Genomic DNA, 16,422 nt, shown 5'->3' with positions numbered 1-16,422 from the left:
GTATTGCTATTTATCACATACATTTTGTAAGCTGATGTCGTTTGTCGCATTTATTCGCTATTAGAGACAATCGTGAATTCCAACAAGCGAGAATATTTATTCTGGCACAAGTAATTGTCATTGTTCCTTTATCGAATTAAATAAAATTGCAAAAAGTAAGATATAGAAATAATGGAAATGTATTGAAAGAATAAGCATAGATTTTGCATTTTAAAAATTGATTTTTATCTCCATTCACATGGTTTTTGTTTTATGTTTTCGCATAGTTTTTATAAAATTCTTATTTAAATAAAAGTCTTTCCATAAAAGAATATTTTATTAGACAAGTGTCATTGATTTATTGTCATCTGCACGCGACAACATAAACTAGGCAAGCAACGAGGTATTATTTACGCAACTCATTTAAAACAGGAAATATAAGATTTCAACTTAAGTACTTGATTTGATAAGATTGGGAATAATTATTAGTTTGAAGATATTACAATGAAATATTAATGTACTTTTTCTTTAGCGATATAGTTAGTGAATTCGTGAGCAATACTCGTTCAACATTCTATCTCAGAGACAGTTTGTATGGAGAGCGTCTGATGACAAGAGCGAAAGCACGAAGCATAGTAAAAACACGCCATGGACATTTAATTTTATAATTAAATATATTTGAGAATATTTCATTGATTCTGGTATTAATTAATGCATCATTAATAGAAATATTATATCATCACATAATCGCTTTATTGAAACTAATTCATATTGCTGAATATGAACAACGGAGATTTTGTCGATATAAAATTGTAAAAGTACAAATTAAAAAATTGTCTTTGAGAATGTCTTCATTTAAGTAATCTTTATAAGTAAATGTCAATGGGTAAAAATGATTACAAGTGCTGCTTTCTGTGCAGATTAAAATTTAAGCAAATTATAGTTATAATATAATACTGATAAGATATCTAATACCTAAATAAGTTTTATGGTGCAGATACTAAGGGAAAATATATTCAAGACAACTTATAAGTTAAAAGGGTAAATTAAAAGTAGAAAAAAACTCCGACGTGTATACACAGTTATGTTCTTACTTGTTTAAGTAAATTGAATCGACTGATTAATGTAAATAAATTGACAGATAATTATACTAGAAAAAAACGGACAAAAACAGGAATAAAAGGACACAAGTACAAGGCGAACCATCTTCAACTATAAACTTGACTTAACTATCACCTCAGTGTTTCCATATTCTTTGGGTCGATTTGTTTGTAATCCCTGTCCATAATTTCCGCGGGAAAACGATCAAAGCTGCGTCGTCTTTAAGTGCCTGATAAACAAGGTACATTGATCGCGTCCCTCACACAGGCGACATCATGTACAGATAAGATGCCAAAAGAGTTTACATCTTGTGCAATATTTGTAAAATCATTGTCCATGAGCTCGTGTGAGGCCTGCCTAGTACCCACCTTGATATGTGTGCATTTATATATCAATTCACACAAGCAGAATGCTGGATGATTATGGTCTGAAGCAATGCAACATCAGAACTATTGTGTTTCCTTTGATTAGCTTCAATAAATTTATGGCAATGAACACGAAAAATCTAAGTTATGATTTTATCTTTTTGAGAAGAGATTAAAAAGAAATGATTTCAGATAATGGATTAAAAAAGAATGGCAATGTATCAAATTTCAAAATCATCAATAGTATTGGTTTCACGTCTGAAATATTTGTAATTAATCTTTCATTAAAAATGTACTATTCCTTTTTGAATTTAATCGATGAAGTCTCTAAGATTTATTTCCTAGTTAAAGTTTATTTCTCTTTCTTTAAAGATCAAAAAGTAAGGTTGGGTAATATGGGTTCAACATTTGGTTTGCGAAACATAATGCTACATGGTATTTTGTCCTGCATAGTCCCCCAATGTCTGGTTTGCGATTTGTATGATAATTTACAAAACAATGCTCATTTTTGTCTTATATATTGTCTAAACAAAACCAAAATGGAAAAGTAATTCTTAATGTCATATCTAGAACAACTTGGGTATTTAAAAGTAAAAACAATATAACAAAGATTTATGAATAAATCTATATACGCATTGTCACTACATTCATACCTCGTTTATGTACTATTTGTTACTTTTTCAGTATATACATTATTCAAACTCGTAATATGGATTATTCAGTTGAACAAGATTTGTAGAAGAGAAGCTTGTCTAGTTATAAGTGGTAATCCCAAGAAAATATATTCACGCTTTTCCTACTTCTGGTATTGTCCTTTTTAATTTAGTTGCAGATATAACTGAATGTTATAGCTATGTAACTACATATCCCAAAACATAATCTGACATTAGCACTTGATAAATCTAATCATTTACACTGACCGCACAGTACTAAAATGACCACACAATATGTATTTATAGAAATATCTCTATCTATAGTAATTCGGCGTTATGTTGTTGCATCCTTTCTTAGCTACGTGTTCGTTCATTTCATGTTAATATTAATATACAAGAGAGGAAGTTTCTTTATCTTACTCGTTAATGTATTATAACATGTATATATATATATATATTTTAAATATTTGTATAATAGTTGTAACTTCAACATCTTCTTCTTTAATATTGAAAAAGATAAACACTAATAGAAAACCACCTGCAGAATATTTTAATGATGATTTTAATATTGGAACATATTTATTTGATCATATATATATTTATAAGGATAGTGAAACCATATCAAACATATAATCCTGTTTATAAAACAGGGTGTATAAAACATAAAAAGATAAAATTATCTACATGCCGATTAAGGGTTTTCACTATAACTTAATGATAGTTTTAGCGAAAAGTACGTTAATTTATGTACATCTTATTACAAAACTGTCAAAAATCTATATTTAATCTTGTTTACTTTATCAATCTAGTTTGTAAAATTATTATTATCAACCGCAACTTTGTGTTTTACTGTGAATGAGAAGAATCAGGTAGACATGTATTGATATCAACTACTGGATTAGGAATATAATGTCTAGAGTTAAGATAGATGTCGGTGTTTTAGTTACGAACCAATACCAAATCAGGATAAAATAAACGTCAAAATTTTATCAAAATTACGCCATAGATCAAACAAAACATGAATCAGTTCCCCTAATTTGTGTCTTAAAAAAAAAGTCATGTTCTGTTTACGAAGAGAAAAAATCGATTGTGCCGAGAAGCTTAAAAGAACTGTTGGAAGTTTATAGTCCGTGTATCACCCTACGACCGTATCTACTCGGGGGAACTCTTGTGACGATCAGGGATCATATAAAACGGCCATTTTGTCGTAAAAAAGTCAGTGATTTTACATGAGAATGCGTGTGGTATGAAGAGAACCAAACACATACACACATGCCCAGTAAGGATTGGTGCCCGGTATGTGTGTGGCATCACGTTACTCACGAGATTACCAACAGACAACGGTTAATGCTAATTACATTTAAAGCTGGTTAAATTCATATTCAATGCATGTGACTCGATTGCTGTAGTTATATCTCGAGGCTAGGGGACGTTACATCAATCATATAGCTTTGTTTAGGACCGAAATGTTGCTTGCCGTAGGATATTAACGCATTGTTAGATATCACAGAAAATACACACGCCATTTTACTAACGAGCATTGAGTTATTTGAAAGTGAATTCTCTCTAATACTAAACTGATAAATAAAATACAATGCTTTCTTTATTTTTGCATTTAAATTGCATTCGTATTCGTTAATTTAAAGACTAAAAGAAAATATAAGGATAAAAATAAAAAATAAACCAATATGTTAATATGTCTATTTGATGTTTTTGGATTAAATAACAGCTATTTTTGTGTGAAATCTATATAAAGTTTATGTTGCCAGGTGCTTACATTTATCTAAATACTATCTATTTAAATCGTCAATTATATATCTGGTTTATGTACTGATTTTTTAAGTAAACCACGAGGTAATTCTAAATCATTTTAACAACAAATCACAAATGTATTTATACACAATTTACACCAAACAATAATACGGTTAGTAAGACAATCATATTTTACAAATTAATAACAATTCATTACTAAATAATATTTGAATATTAATCATATTCTAATATCAGTGAAATTATGCTTTAGACAAGGCATATTTAAAGAAAAAATAAAAATACACTAAAAAATATGTCGATTAGATTTTTGTATTCAAATTATGTTGATGTAGTTTAAAAATATAACGCAAGGTATTGTAAATCTCCTTTGAATATCAAAAGTATAAGGTCTTATTTAATTCAAAATTGAAAAAGAAAATTTTTAATTTAGATTTTCCTTTTCACTTTAGAAAAATTGGAAATTTTGAGATTAAAGGGGAAATGTTTTTTATTTAACATGTGATTCTCTCATGAAACTTTTTTGAGTGAATCAGCCTACTATAGCCATAAACTATATATTTAAATATGTATTCACAGCTTATTTTTTGCATCCTGCTAATAATAATGATAATGCACTTTATCAAAACCAACTGTTATTATCGAAGAAAAAAATGCAAACATAATTAAATAAGAAGTCTGACTGACTCCATCTTACAAATGGACATACGGAGATATTTTTGTAAGTCAAAATCTTATTATAATTGTATTCTGTATGATAATAAAATAGTACACTTGGGTGGTCCGGTCGTCAAGTCTTACCTGAGAAAAGCATGCCAGGTATTATGCCTGGCCGCGACGCCGTTGTCACCATACTCATTTTATACTATATTTCATATAAAATAAGAATATACATACTACGTAGTGTAGTGATAGGATACAGGCGCTTCCTCATTGATTATACAAACGTATATGTAATGCTTATATTGATGCATGTCTTGTTATGCTAACATACAATGTAAAGCATGTCCCCTATGTATAAGTACTTATATATAAATATATGTATATATATCTATCATAAACGATACTAAAGACTGGTAGAATTTTGTTATTTCTAATGCTAAACACATCTTAGATTGACTCGACCTCTGACATTAGACGTATCTATAACGAAGATTTATAGGCAAATTAATGTACATTTATCATTGCAAGTCTTTGTTTTTACTTTCACTAAACAGACACGTGTCATCTATAAATTAGCGCGAGGAATTAGGAACTACAATTGCGGTAATCATCAGTAAAAGCAGCTCAACTAGGAACAGGGACATATTTATAAAACATGCTAATACTAGTATATGAACAAAGGAAATTCCTAGGTTGAAAATTATTCATCCATGTAATATATCCATACATAACGTTTCACATGGACCCTATTCTGTTTTTTTAGTAAGACTGCAATGTTGATATCTCATTGAAAACAACAATAGAATAAGAAGACTATGTCGTGTTATGAAAACATGATATTCCTGCTATTAAAAAATTCATATACGATCAGTTAATCCTATACAATAATATTATTCGATATAAATTACAAAATGCAGATATATTCAACAAAATTATTAACCATCGCCCATCAACTCTATTCACAAGTTGTCAAGATAAAATTATATGATGTCTAGATTTATTCTGAATATATATCCGTTAGTGTTTATAGAATGATTTATCATCAAACAAGTTACTTAAGGTGTTATATTTTCCAAGCTTATATTTATTATAAACGTATAAAGTGTGTACCTTTATTTGAGCACAGCTATGCAATGTATTCGAGGTTCAACTAATGTTTTGTCTGGCCTACTATTTTAGGTAGCACTAATTTATGTTTATTTTATCTATGTTATAATAAATATTATTTAGTTAAGTTTAACCATTGCCGCTGTTTCTTTTATTCCGATGTATACTTGTACTCTTGATTCGATTATATAAGAATGTTAAATAGATGTTAATTTAATGTAATTTAATTTAATTTAATTTCATTACAACATGGAAGAGAAATGACATAATGGATTATGTATACAAATTCTTGATTAAACTATGAACAGTAATAACAAACTACATTCATTTAAACTGATTACTTTCTGTAAGTTATATTAAATTATCATAACCAACGGTTCTATTATAATGTTTCACACACATGCATACTTCCATTGTAAATTTTGTTTTTCTGGTGTTTTCCCTTTAACAGATAAATTAACTTTTTATGTATTAAATAAGAAAACAATCATCAATAACTCTTCAATGAATGAAGGGAGATGTCGTCTGACTATTCGTGATGCTAGTATATAAATAATTTCTTCATATCTCGTGAAATAATGTAAAATCAACATGTGTCGAATATCAAACACAGTACCTAGCCTGTAGACTTTCTGTCGCCTTTCGGAGAAGATATACATTTATATAAAATAATATAAAAGTTAATCAATGTGTTGCTAATGCAACAGAGGCAAGGTCTAGGAACATGTGAGCATGTTGTTATATAGAACGTTTGTATAGTTGTGTATATAATTTAAGCTTGAAGTTATATTTTTGATGTTGATCACTTTTATGATGATGTATAACATATTTTCAAAATTATTATATCAATTATTTTGCATACAATTTGTCGAAAAATGCACATTTTATTATACTCGTTTTGATAATCTTATAACTACATATTTATAATATTGACTGAATGGATATTTTGTATCAAAGTTTGCTTTGTTTACCATTGAGTATTCACGATGTTTTCTTAATATCATACTTTTGATTTATTTCGAATATATTTTACAAGAACTGTAGTTAAGGATGATGAACCCTTCTGTCAAAAGTTTTAACTTCATGACATTTTTCTTGTCGCAAATACACTTTTATGCAGGAATACGGATGACATAATGATCCGCCCAGTAGGAGGGTCGTCACAAATTATCTCCCTTTGACTGGTCGGGGATGTTAGGAGCGTTACAATTATATCCTGTGTTGGCTTTCATAATGAAATTAGGTTCTTGTCAATAGTTAAAGTTGTGCCAAACATATAATGTATTATGATGTCTAATTTATGAGAACTTCTGCTCTCAACAAATAGTACGGTAGATATGGTAAATGAATTGTAATTGATTCTATAAACATGAATAATAAAGCTATAATTCAGCGCATGGTCCAAACGCACATACATCTTCACATTCAATATTTTAAACCCATATCAATGATATTTACATATATTGTGCTAAATTTGTCGTTATCTACTTTTCCATTATGACAATTTCTCGCCTCCTTTCCTTTTCAAACGATAATGTTACCGGGTCTAAAGTACTATATATATATATATATATGTTAACGTTTTTGAGGAGGAAATCCTTTTATCGTCGCTCCATTTTATTTTTTACTTTACTCCAAAAGGTGTGAATTTGCCATTCATGTTTAAAATTTTCCATAAATCATTATTATCTAAAATAAGTTTAAATATCTTACATCCCTTGCTTGTTAAAGCGTTAAGAACGGAGGACTAAGTGAAATGTTCGCTGTTGGATTTACCTTTTAAGTACTAGGGAAACATTTCTACCTATGGGCATTGACAATTTACTGTTATCATCCCTACAGATGAATGTCGCGACACCGAATCAGAGAAATCTCTAAATACGTCTACCGTCAAACTTATCAGATATTACAAATCCCTGTACTTTGCTGTTCAGACATCACATTCAGAGGACATAACGACTTAAATGATAAAACAGTCTCAGATTTGCCTACATATCCTGTCTATTTTGGTATTTATCCTCATGAATAGTCGTCAAACTTGAAATAAAAAAGGGCATTCGCTTTTAAAAAAGGAAAAAAATGGAGTGATGTTAATGTGAATATATTTTTTGGTCGTTATGAAAGGGAAAATTACAGTACTACAGCGTTTATGCACAAACGGAAACTGAAATACATTTACAGAAACAGTTATTACCTTTGTGATATCATTATAATATATCACTGAATGGTAAAAATCTTCAAAGGGTTAATTCTCTTTATCTTTACTGAACAGCTATCAGAAAACTTTCCTACTTCTGATAACCCATATCAATTTATTAGTCAAAATGCAGTAGAAAAATAAATTTATATACAGAACAGATTAAAATTTCAAATAATGCCCCCCGGTTCATTTATTGGGTGGATGATGGACGCTAACGTTTTGTTAATTCACAAGAGCTTAATTCATTAAAGCAGAAATAATCATTTCGTTTTAATACGAATTTTATCTTTAACATCATTCAGGGTGTTCTTGCAGCTCCATCATCAATATATAATGCAGTGCTACGTTACCAAGTTGCGTGCGAAGAGATTTTATATATCAATAATAGAATTAAAGAGAATTTTTGCCGATATTGAAATGTAGTTACATTGGTATATACATGGTATATCAGCATAAAACGAATAAAAAATATATATAGATATATCTTTATGTCCATTACATTGAATGACAATTGATCAATATCCATTAAAAGTGTTAAATATCCAGAAAAATATAAATAATTATAATCTATTTTAAACCTTTAATGCATAATATGTTTTTTATCATGAAATTTGTGAGGTTTTAACTTATCTTTGTGTTACAGCTCTTTGCATTGATTAAACCATTGAATAGGACATTGACATTATATGGGCGCTTGTTTATCAGGTGTAAACCAAGCCTATTGCATACTAGTTAAATGTTTATTGTTAATTAGTAATATAATTGATTGCATGTGATTCTTAAAATAAGTAGTTTTGATAAATAGTCATAATAGAAATGTCATAAAAACTTAAAGTGTTTTCACAATAAATGAATAGTATTAACTTAAGTTAATGAAGTCTACCTGTGATAGTAGGTAAGTTCATTTCAATTCATTTAATACCTGAATTTTTTACTATTAAAGTTGTTTGTTTACTGTTGACAAGTTACGCCACGATAAGGAGATTGTTTACAAATGATTATCGACAGGTAATATGTCTATATGACATATACCTGTCATTATTTTAACCCTTACCTCTTTGGCAAAACGAGGGGTATGCTGTTACAGAGGATGCTTTGTTAAGGTCCAGGGCTGAGGGCATCTCTGAACCCCGCCAAGTATTGTCTAGCACGTTCAAACGCTGATGACTGTTGCACGTGCATGAAATTGCACAACAACTCCTTTGAGGGTCCTCGCGACATGAATTTTCACATTCATTCCTGTTATTCGAAGCTTTATAAATCAAACTTTCATAGCCAGACTTCATTAACGATGGATCTCGAGGAGACGTACCTTCCGACGATGAGGTGCAGATAGATTGCAATTTCCAGTCGGCATTTCCGTGCTGTTTGGGTGTGTCTGTCTGTAGGGAGTACATAGACCCGGGTGGAAAGTACCCCGAGTGTGGCCAGGATCCATACATATGGTAGTTACGGTCACAGTTAGCCCCGTCCGCATATGAGGGCAAGTGCCACCCACGAAAAGCATATGGGTTCATCGCTGCCATAGTTCGTCCACACTAACTGAGAAAACTCCGTATGATTATGTAGTTGTGATAGTCTTAATATCACTGTTGTCGAGAATATCCTACTCTACACTTAATGCTGCCACTACCATGTAATGGTGTAAGATATCTGTGACGTATGATAGCTCTTTCACTACCGACCGTAAAATTCTATTGCTTTTCTCAATTCCCCTTCTGCTTGCCTGTCTCACAACTACTAACTGTAGGCTCGCTACATCAACAGTTACTACCGATGTTACTCTCCCCTCCTCAGTATCCTGTGATCGCAGTGAGACTGAGGTATTCCACCAGCCAACCGTGTGGACGACATAGATAGTGTCTATCGGTCCGTTTCTTTTTGTCAAACCAACTCATTAAAATAATAACTACACATCGATAGCTGGCGATCAATTGATTGGTCCTTATGAACGCGGAGTGATGGCGTATGTCGACTGTGCTCTACCTAGGCCCAGTCAGGTCACCGTGCGGCTGCCACTGTCGTCACACATCACTGATTCGCTAGCTTGCTCGTGCATAAAACTAGGGAAAAAACACCATACAGTTGAAGATATAACAAACTGAATGGCTAAATTGCTTTTGTTTTTCTATTATAAATCTATTTGAACGGCTAATTTAAAATTCGATACATCAGCTTCGAGGCAGACCACCTACCGCCAATGAAAAAAAAATACTGTAGAGATGTACGGATATTCAAGTATTCTTTCAATTTGATAATTTTCTACAAGTGCTTCTGAACAACCAGAGTTGTGTCCGGACCTAAGCTATTGGCGTAGCTGCCGTACTTATGGTGGCGGAGGTGAGAACTACCCCTTAAGATTTACCGATGTTTCTTTAGTGAGTGCTAGGGAGAGGAAGTGTTCTTTTCTCGTTGTAGAAGAAATTAATTTTTGTGGAAAAAAAGAAAATGTTGTTTTATCTTCAAAGGAGGTTGTCGGATCATTAGTATTTTAATCACTGACTTTTACTCGGGATGACAGAAGGATATTTCTTATTTAGATTTTATGTACCAGTAAAGGGAGCTCTAGCTGTATACATTGCTACAAAATTCTTGTATTGCAGACACTTTATGAAGGTTCTGAGATAGGTTTTCATGCCGGTCGGTGCCTAGATAAGAGGAAACCAAGCTAATTACTACTGACTAGTGTTATAAATTCTCCTTTATTGAAGTAAATACTAACAGACTACGTATGTATACAGGACCACGAGAGAAGTTGAGAGCATCGGAGACATTGCATGCTGAAAATTTATTTTGTGACTAATAAAAAGTGGCCGAGTAGCCATTCGATACTATGCTGTTTGTCATCAATGTCGCAATTCGATGGATTATAGGGAACAGACTTGTAGTTGTTTTTATCGCAAAATAACTGGTACGTTACCACCATATATATATAATCTTATGATGTTTGTATAGATCTATGGCTTCGGCTTCGATAGTTAAAAACGATATATGTAGGTTTTATATACGTCAATATCATACACTCCGATATCAACATACAGGGGACACATGGTGAACTAATACAAAAAGATAAGGCAATTTATATTATAAATTTATTTTAAATGAAAAAGTATTTTGAAAGCATTTTTATCGTAGATGACATAACAGAAGATATATTTCATAATTGAACATAAAACAGAATTTATTCATTTAGATATGAAATATAGGATTACACTTTTCATATAATACTGTATTCTAAATTTAATTGAATAAAATGAAAAATGCATTTCGTTAAATCTAATTAACTTTTATGAGACACATTTCAGCAAGACAGGCCAACCTCTGAAATAACATAGATTGTAATGCAAAAAAGATACTATTGTTTTTACAAATACCATACAAAATACATGAGATATTATCTTCAATCGCCTTTCTTCAGATATTTCTGTTGAAGAAAATATAAATGATTTTATATCGCATAACGTAAAATGATCTTTTCCTATATCCGATCAAAGAGGATATTTATTTCAATAGCTTCTTCTGTTTCATCGAAGGTTAAACATGTCAAAATCAATTTAATACTTGTCCCAATACTGATTTCATTTGTCTTATTATCAAATTATATGTTTCCCCGCGATTATATTGGTTCATGGGTGGCCCGCTTTATACAATTATGTTTGCTTGTTTACTGGATAAACATTATACAAGCTATGTAAACAACTCTTTGATGTTACAGCTCATATTATTGAAATATGTGAAAATGACAAAATACATAGAAACTTGAATACATTTTATGATAGATGGCTTTTGTCTTTAGATGTAATCAATCAATTTCAATTTAATGTCAATTCATATTTTCAGTTAATAAAATTTTCCGCTAAATTATAATAAAGACAGGTCTTTTTGACATTATCAGAGTATATGACTACTTACTGAAATAACATCTTTTATATACTTTGTAATTGTTATAAAGTGATATGTATTGTTCATTCCTGTATATAGTTATATTCAATGACATATAATTAGAAAAAGGAAGATAATTACTTTCATTATTTAAATATGCGTTAAACTATTTTCCCACAGTTTTAAATGGAAATATTAACTTTGGACATTAAATTTGTCAAATGTGTACAATCAGACATCGCTGCGTGCAAGCTATGTATATATCATTTTTAAATAACAAAACAATAATACCTGTTTTACTTATTAGACCAATTAATGTACGTTGACATCGGAATCAAGTTAACATAGGTTTACATATTAGTCTATTTAATATGTTAGTAGTCAAAGTTACTGAAGATATGACACCACAATTCCGACTAAGCTATTGTAAGTATAGTTTAGTTCAGTACAAATTGCCTTAAGCTATATTAATTATTTTATGGTACTTTGTGTAAGTTATCCAAGATATATATATATATGAATGATCATATGTCAACATTTTGATGATAAAATTAAATATGGTTAATAAGGTTGTTATAACAGAAACGGTAGTTAATGCTTATTTACCGTGGGCAATCAATTACAATAATATGCAATAAGTTTTAGGTTTCTTCCCTTGCTCACGTTAAAAAGATCAAATCCTTACCACTTTTAATTGTGCCTGGAATTTCTGTGTTAACAATTGCCAAATTGCTTTATATACTTTATACATTTTGTACACTCATCAACACAGTGTAGTGAGATTTGATACTGAGCTACCGGCTAGTTCACAATTATGATACATAGCAGGGAACATAAAACAATATATTTGAACTGAAGTTTCTATGATCAGGAAGCTTCATAAACAACTTTCAATTATGGACAATGAATACATGTTATATTTATATATTAATATATAATTTAATAAATGTCATTATAGTCGGTTTTTGAAATGTTGCATTTTGTCATGCATTTATATTAAAGAGAGTCATGATCATACTTTATCAGAAGACAAATTTGAAAAGTTACCTTACTCAGTGCCTATATAAAAATTATCTGTGTTCAGTATGAACACAAAATGCATGTTTCAACACTATTAGATCTCATAGTTCCCCAAGTGAATCCATTGCATATTACACTTTAAGTTAAGAATAAAACATACATCCTAGATGGATTCAGAAAGAAATTAAACACAATATACTACAGTGACAAAACCCCTAAAATTAATGATGGGCCGAAACGGTTAGTTTTAAGAATGATAATTATTATGATAAATAAATGGGCGAATTTTCTTTTCGGGATGACAATGACGTATTTCTTCTTCCGAAATATCTTACTTCTTTTTCTTTCAAATCATTTATTTTCATTTAATGATTTTACAATGAACTAAAACTGCATCGATATGTTAACAGCAAAACACAATCATGAAAGCGCATAAAACGTGGTTGACATATAACATAAGTATTTATTTCCAAACAAAATTCATGTTTAAGAGCAAACTAACCAATGCGTAGTCTACTTCCATATAATTGAAGTATTCAGCACTTATCAGTCTCAATACGTAGACGAAAGGAAGAGTGCATAATAAACTCGAATAGAGTACTTTATAGTTTAACCTAAAAAGATACATATGAGCGATATGCCATTGAACATTGGAACATCTCTTCCTTTCATTGTGTAAAGTTACTTACACTTGGGTGGCCAAACAGAAACAAACTATGATATTATCAAAACATGATACTGAATACTAATATCTAGAAAAAACGTCGGTGTATGGAAAGACTAGAAGGACATTGTATGTTGAATGTATAAGAATAGTGACTTCTTAAAAGACATTTCATTAAAAGGATTTCATTTCAAACACATCGTGTGAATTGTTCTCCAAATGTGTCGGTTTATGAACAATATGAAATTTGACAATTGTAGAAAATACTGTTGAATGACGGTGAAAAAAATGTAACAATTTGAAGGAAAATATTAATGCATTTTTCAAAAGTGATTAAAGGACAAGTTCTGTCTACAGTACTACACAATATCATAGCACTACCAAAACTTCAACAATTCAGGACCCCGCCTCCCCCTCCCAATTGTTTTTAAGAAAATAGATACAACTAACGAATGTATGAATATCACTTTTTCATTTTTCTTCAATTGAATAAAAAACAATCTTAACATATGACCCTATAAAATCACTTAGCCCTGGAGTGATATATAAATTGTTTAAATGTACCTTACCTTTTACAATCCTTAAGCCACATAAACTCAGACTTATGATAAATCTAATGTGTATACGATATGAGCCCGCCCTATAGGCATGCTATTGTTTTGATAATGCTTTAGACATACGAGTATATCGTACGTTACGTCTACGACTGTACTACACATATATACACTAAAAGTTGTTTCAAATCAATAGTTTATTCATATTTATAAATAAGGGTAAAACATTAATATGATAATGTAATTAACGTCAGGTAAGTTGTCATTTTCAAAATGCAATTCGCATGCCAACAATTATAATTATATGCTAATGTTACCTTTACGCAAAATAGATGTTTACCTGTGTACTTGTTACATAACCTAGACGTATAAACTTATGTATTTAAATATATTTGATTTGTCATATCTCATGTTCTCGTGCGAGATAAATAATACTATTAATTGGCATTCATACTATTTTCGATTTGCCATAAATGAATTATTTTAACGAAAATGTTTTATTTCACATGTAAATATCAATACATCTCATTAAATGCTTGTATATTCATCGCAAAAATAACCCCATAGTTTGTAGTTACAATATGCATCTATATAGCGAACAGTTAAAATAATGAAGTTTATAGTATAACAAGTACTTATGTTAATATACATTCTATTGTGCATCTTTAAAAATATTCTTTACTTCTTACCATCAACATGACATTCCAAGCTGAATTACAATATTAATAATCTCTTGATAATATCGTAATCGTATATAGCGTATACTGTTTTCTTTATATCAACTCCATACTTATAACTGTGTGGTTTTCACCAGAAGGATTCTATCATAACTTTTGCATTTAGTGAGAGCAAATATATGAATATGTATTTTGTTTTTTTACTAAAATGTTACTTGCATTATATCGAAATAAACTCAATAGTTCGGGGAAAACACTGAGTCTTAATAAATCTGATCATGGTTTCGATTTTATTCGACATAATACTAAGCAAGCACATATTTAATTTGAATATAATAATTAAGTAGACAAAAATATTATTGAATTAAAAACATGATTACAATATTTGAACATTTAAAATATTTTCTACCTTGGTACATTGTTTGATTTATTTACTTTGTTTGATATAGCACATCATTGGTTTAACATTTTGTTAACAATAATCAATCATCAGTCTGTTATAAACAACTGCATCAATAACAGTTTGTATTTACCTCTTTATGGTTTAATTAAAACATAAAATCTAAAAGATTCCGAAATAATTTAAATCAGAATACTAAAATGCAATTTCCGGATAATCATATTCAAAATATTCAAAAGAATTCTTAAAAGCCATTTGTATTTTATTTATACAGATAATTATTACAAGAAGCGGTGTTTGAAGATAAGTGTTACAAAGTTATAATCTTCACGGCTTTTTATGTTCTGCTGAAATGTGCATATTATGAATTTTAGATTTCAGGTAGGACATTTTATCAGTACGTTTGTATTTAATGTTGGGCTGCAATCACCATCAGATCACACTCGTTCCTTGTATCTTGCATTCAATACTATCTTTGCGGCTTTATAAGGATTAAGTTTAAAAACGGAACTCGAGCCACACACGACGAAATTGTAAAAACAAAATAAAATCCGAAGCAAAATGAAGGCATGTACATTGATTCCGAAAAAAGAAAGCTTTCACGTCTGTTTATTCTTTTTGTTCGTTGGTTTCTGTAATGCTGTCTATTTGTACGGTCAGGACATTTCTTCAAGGTGAGTTTTTAGAGAGACTGTTTTTCCAGGATTACAAAATCATATAAAGCTGACAAAGTAAAAAAACACAACAACGTATTAATGAATTAACAGTCTTGTTTAACTAACAACGAGTATTGCTTTATAATATCTGTAAAAGAGAGTATGAGTTTCCTGAAATAATATTCAAACAAAAGTTACGTTTCAAACATGATCAATGCACGTTGTAACGAACAATTGTACATCCGTCAGTCTTTAGAAGATCGTTAATCACATCAGAACAACTAATTAACAGTCTTTATAACTGGTTTGGATACTTGTGAAGGAAATAAGCAATATGGTTCGCCACCGCGGCTCTTCAGAAGAGGCAGTGATTTTCTCTGTATCTTCTGTATCTTTTGTTAGTTGTGACTTACGTTTGTTTTACATAAACATTTATCGTGTGTTTTGCTTGACACATTTTGGCAAAAATAAAAATTTGCGACATTGTTGGAATGTAGAATAAATAAAAGGAAAATATATTTTAATACTATGTTGATAAAAGGATGTGATTATCGTAATTAAAACAATAGATTACGGTTAATTACCTAAAGTATAAGTACTCGATCATTCATGGAAATAAGCGTACATTTTATTAAGTGTGAATTATCCTTTGATGGTCTTCTCTATCCAGCTTGTTGAGCAGCACACTAAACAATGTTAATCTATTTTTGACTGCAAAGTCATTTTTAAAA

General features: G+C 30.3%; 1 protein-coding gene across 2 annotated transcripts in view; it reads right to left on the bottom strand.

Moving 5' to 3' along the window:
• LOC110445097 (homeobox protein Hox-D12-like) overlaps positions 1–9,823 on the bottom strand; it is a 69,267-nt gene extending 59,444 nt beyond the window's left edge. The window contains exon 1 of one of the 2 annotated variants that reach the window (XM_021489487.1): positions 8,893–9,823. In XM_021489487.1, coding sequence (XP_021345162.1) covers positions 8,893–9,364 — 472 coding nt within the window. In that variant the 5' untranslated portion in view covers positions 9,365–9,823. The remainder of the gene's footprint in view (positions 1–8,892) is intronic. The other variant, XM_021489489.1, reaches the window with a different exon arrangement.
• Between the last annotated feature and the right edge of the window lie 6,599 nt (positions 9,824–16,422).

This window comes from Mizuhopecten yessoensis, unplaced genomic scaffold (assembly GCF_002113885.1).
Source record: "Mizuhopecten yessoensis strain PY_sf001 unplaced genomic scaffold, ASM211388v2 scaffold2711.2, whole genome shotgun sequence".
Taxonomy (NCBI): domain Eukaryota; kingdom Metazoa; phylum Mollusca; class Bivalvia; order Pectinida; family Pectinidae; genus Mizuhopecten; species Mizuhopecten yessoensis.
This window is presented reverse-complemented; position numbering and strand designations above follow the sequence as displayed.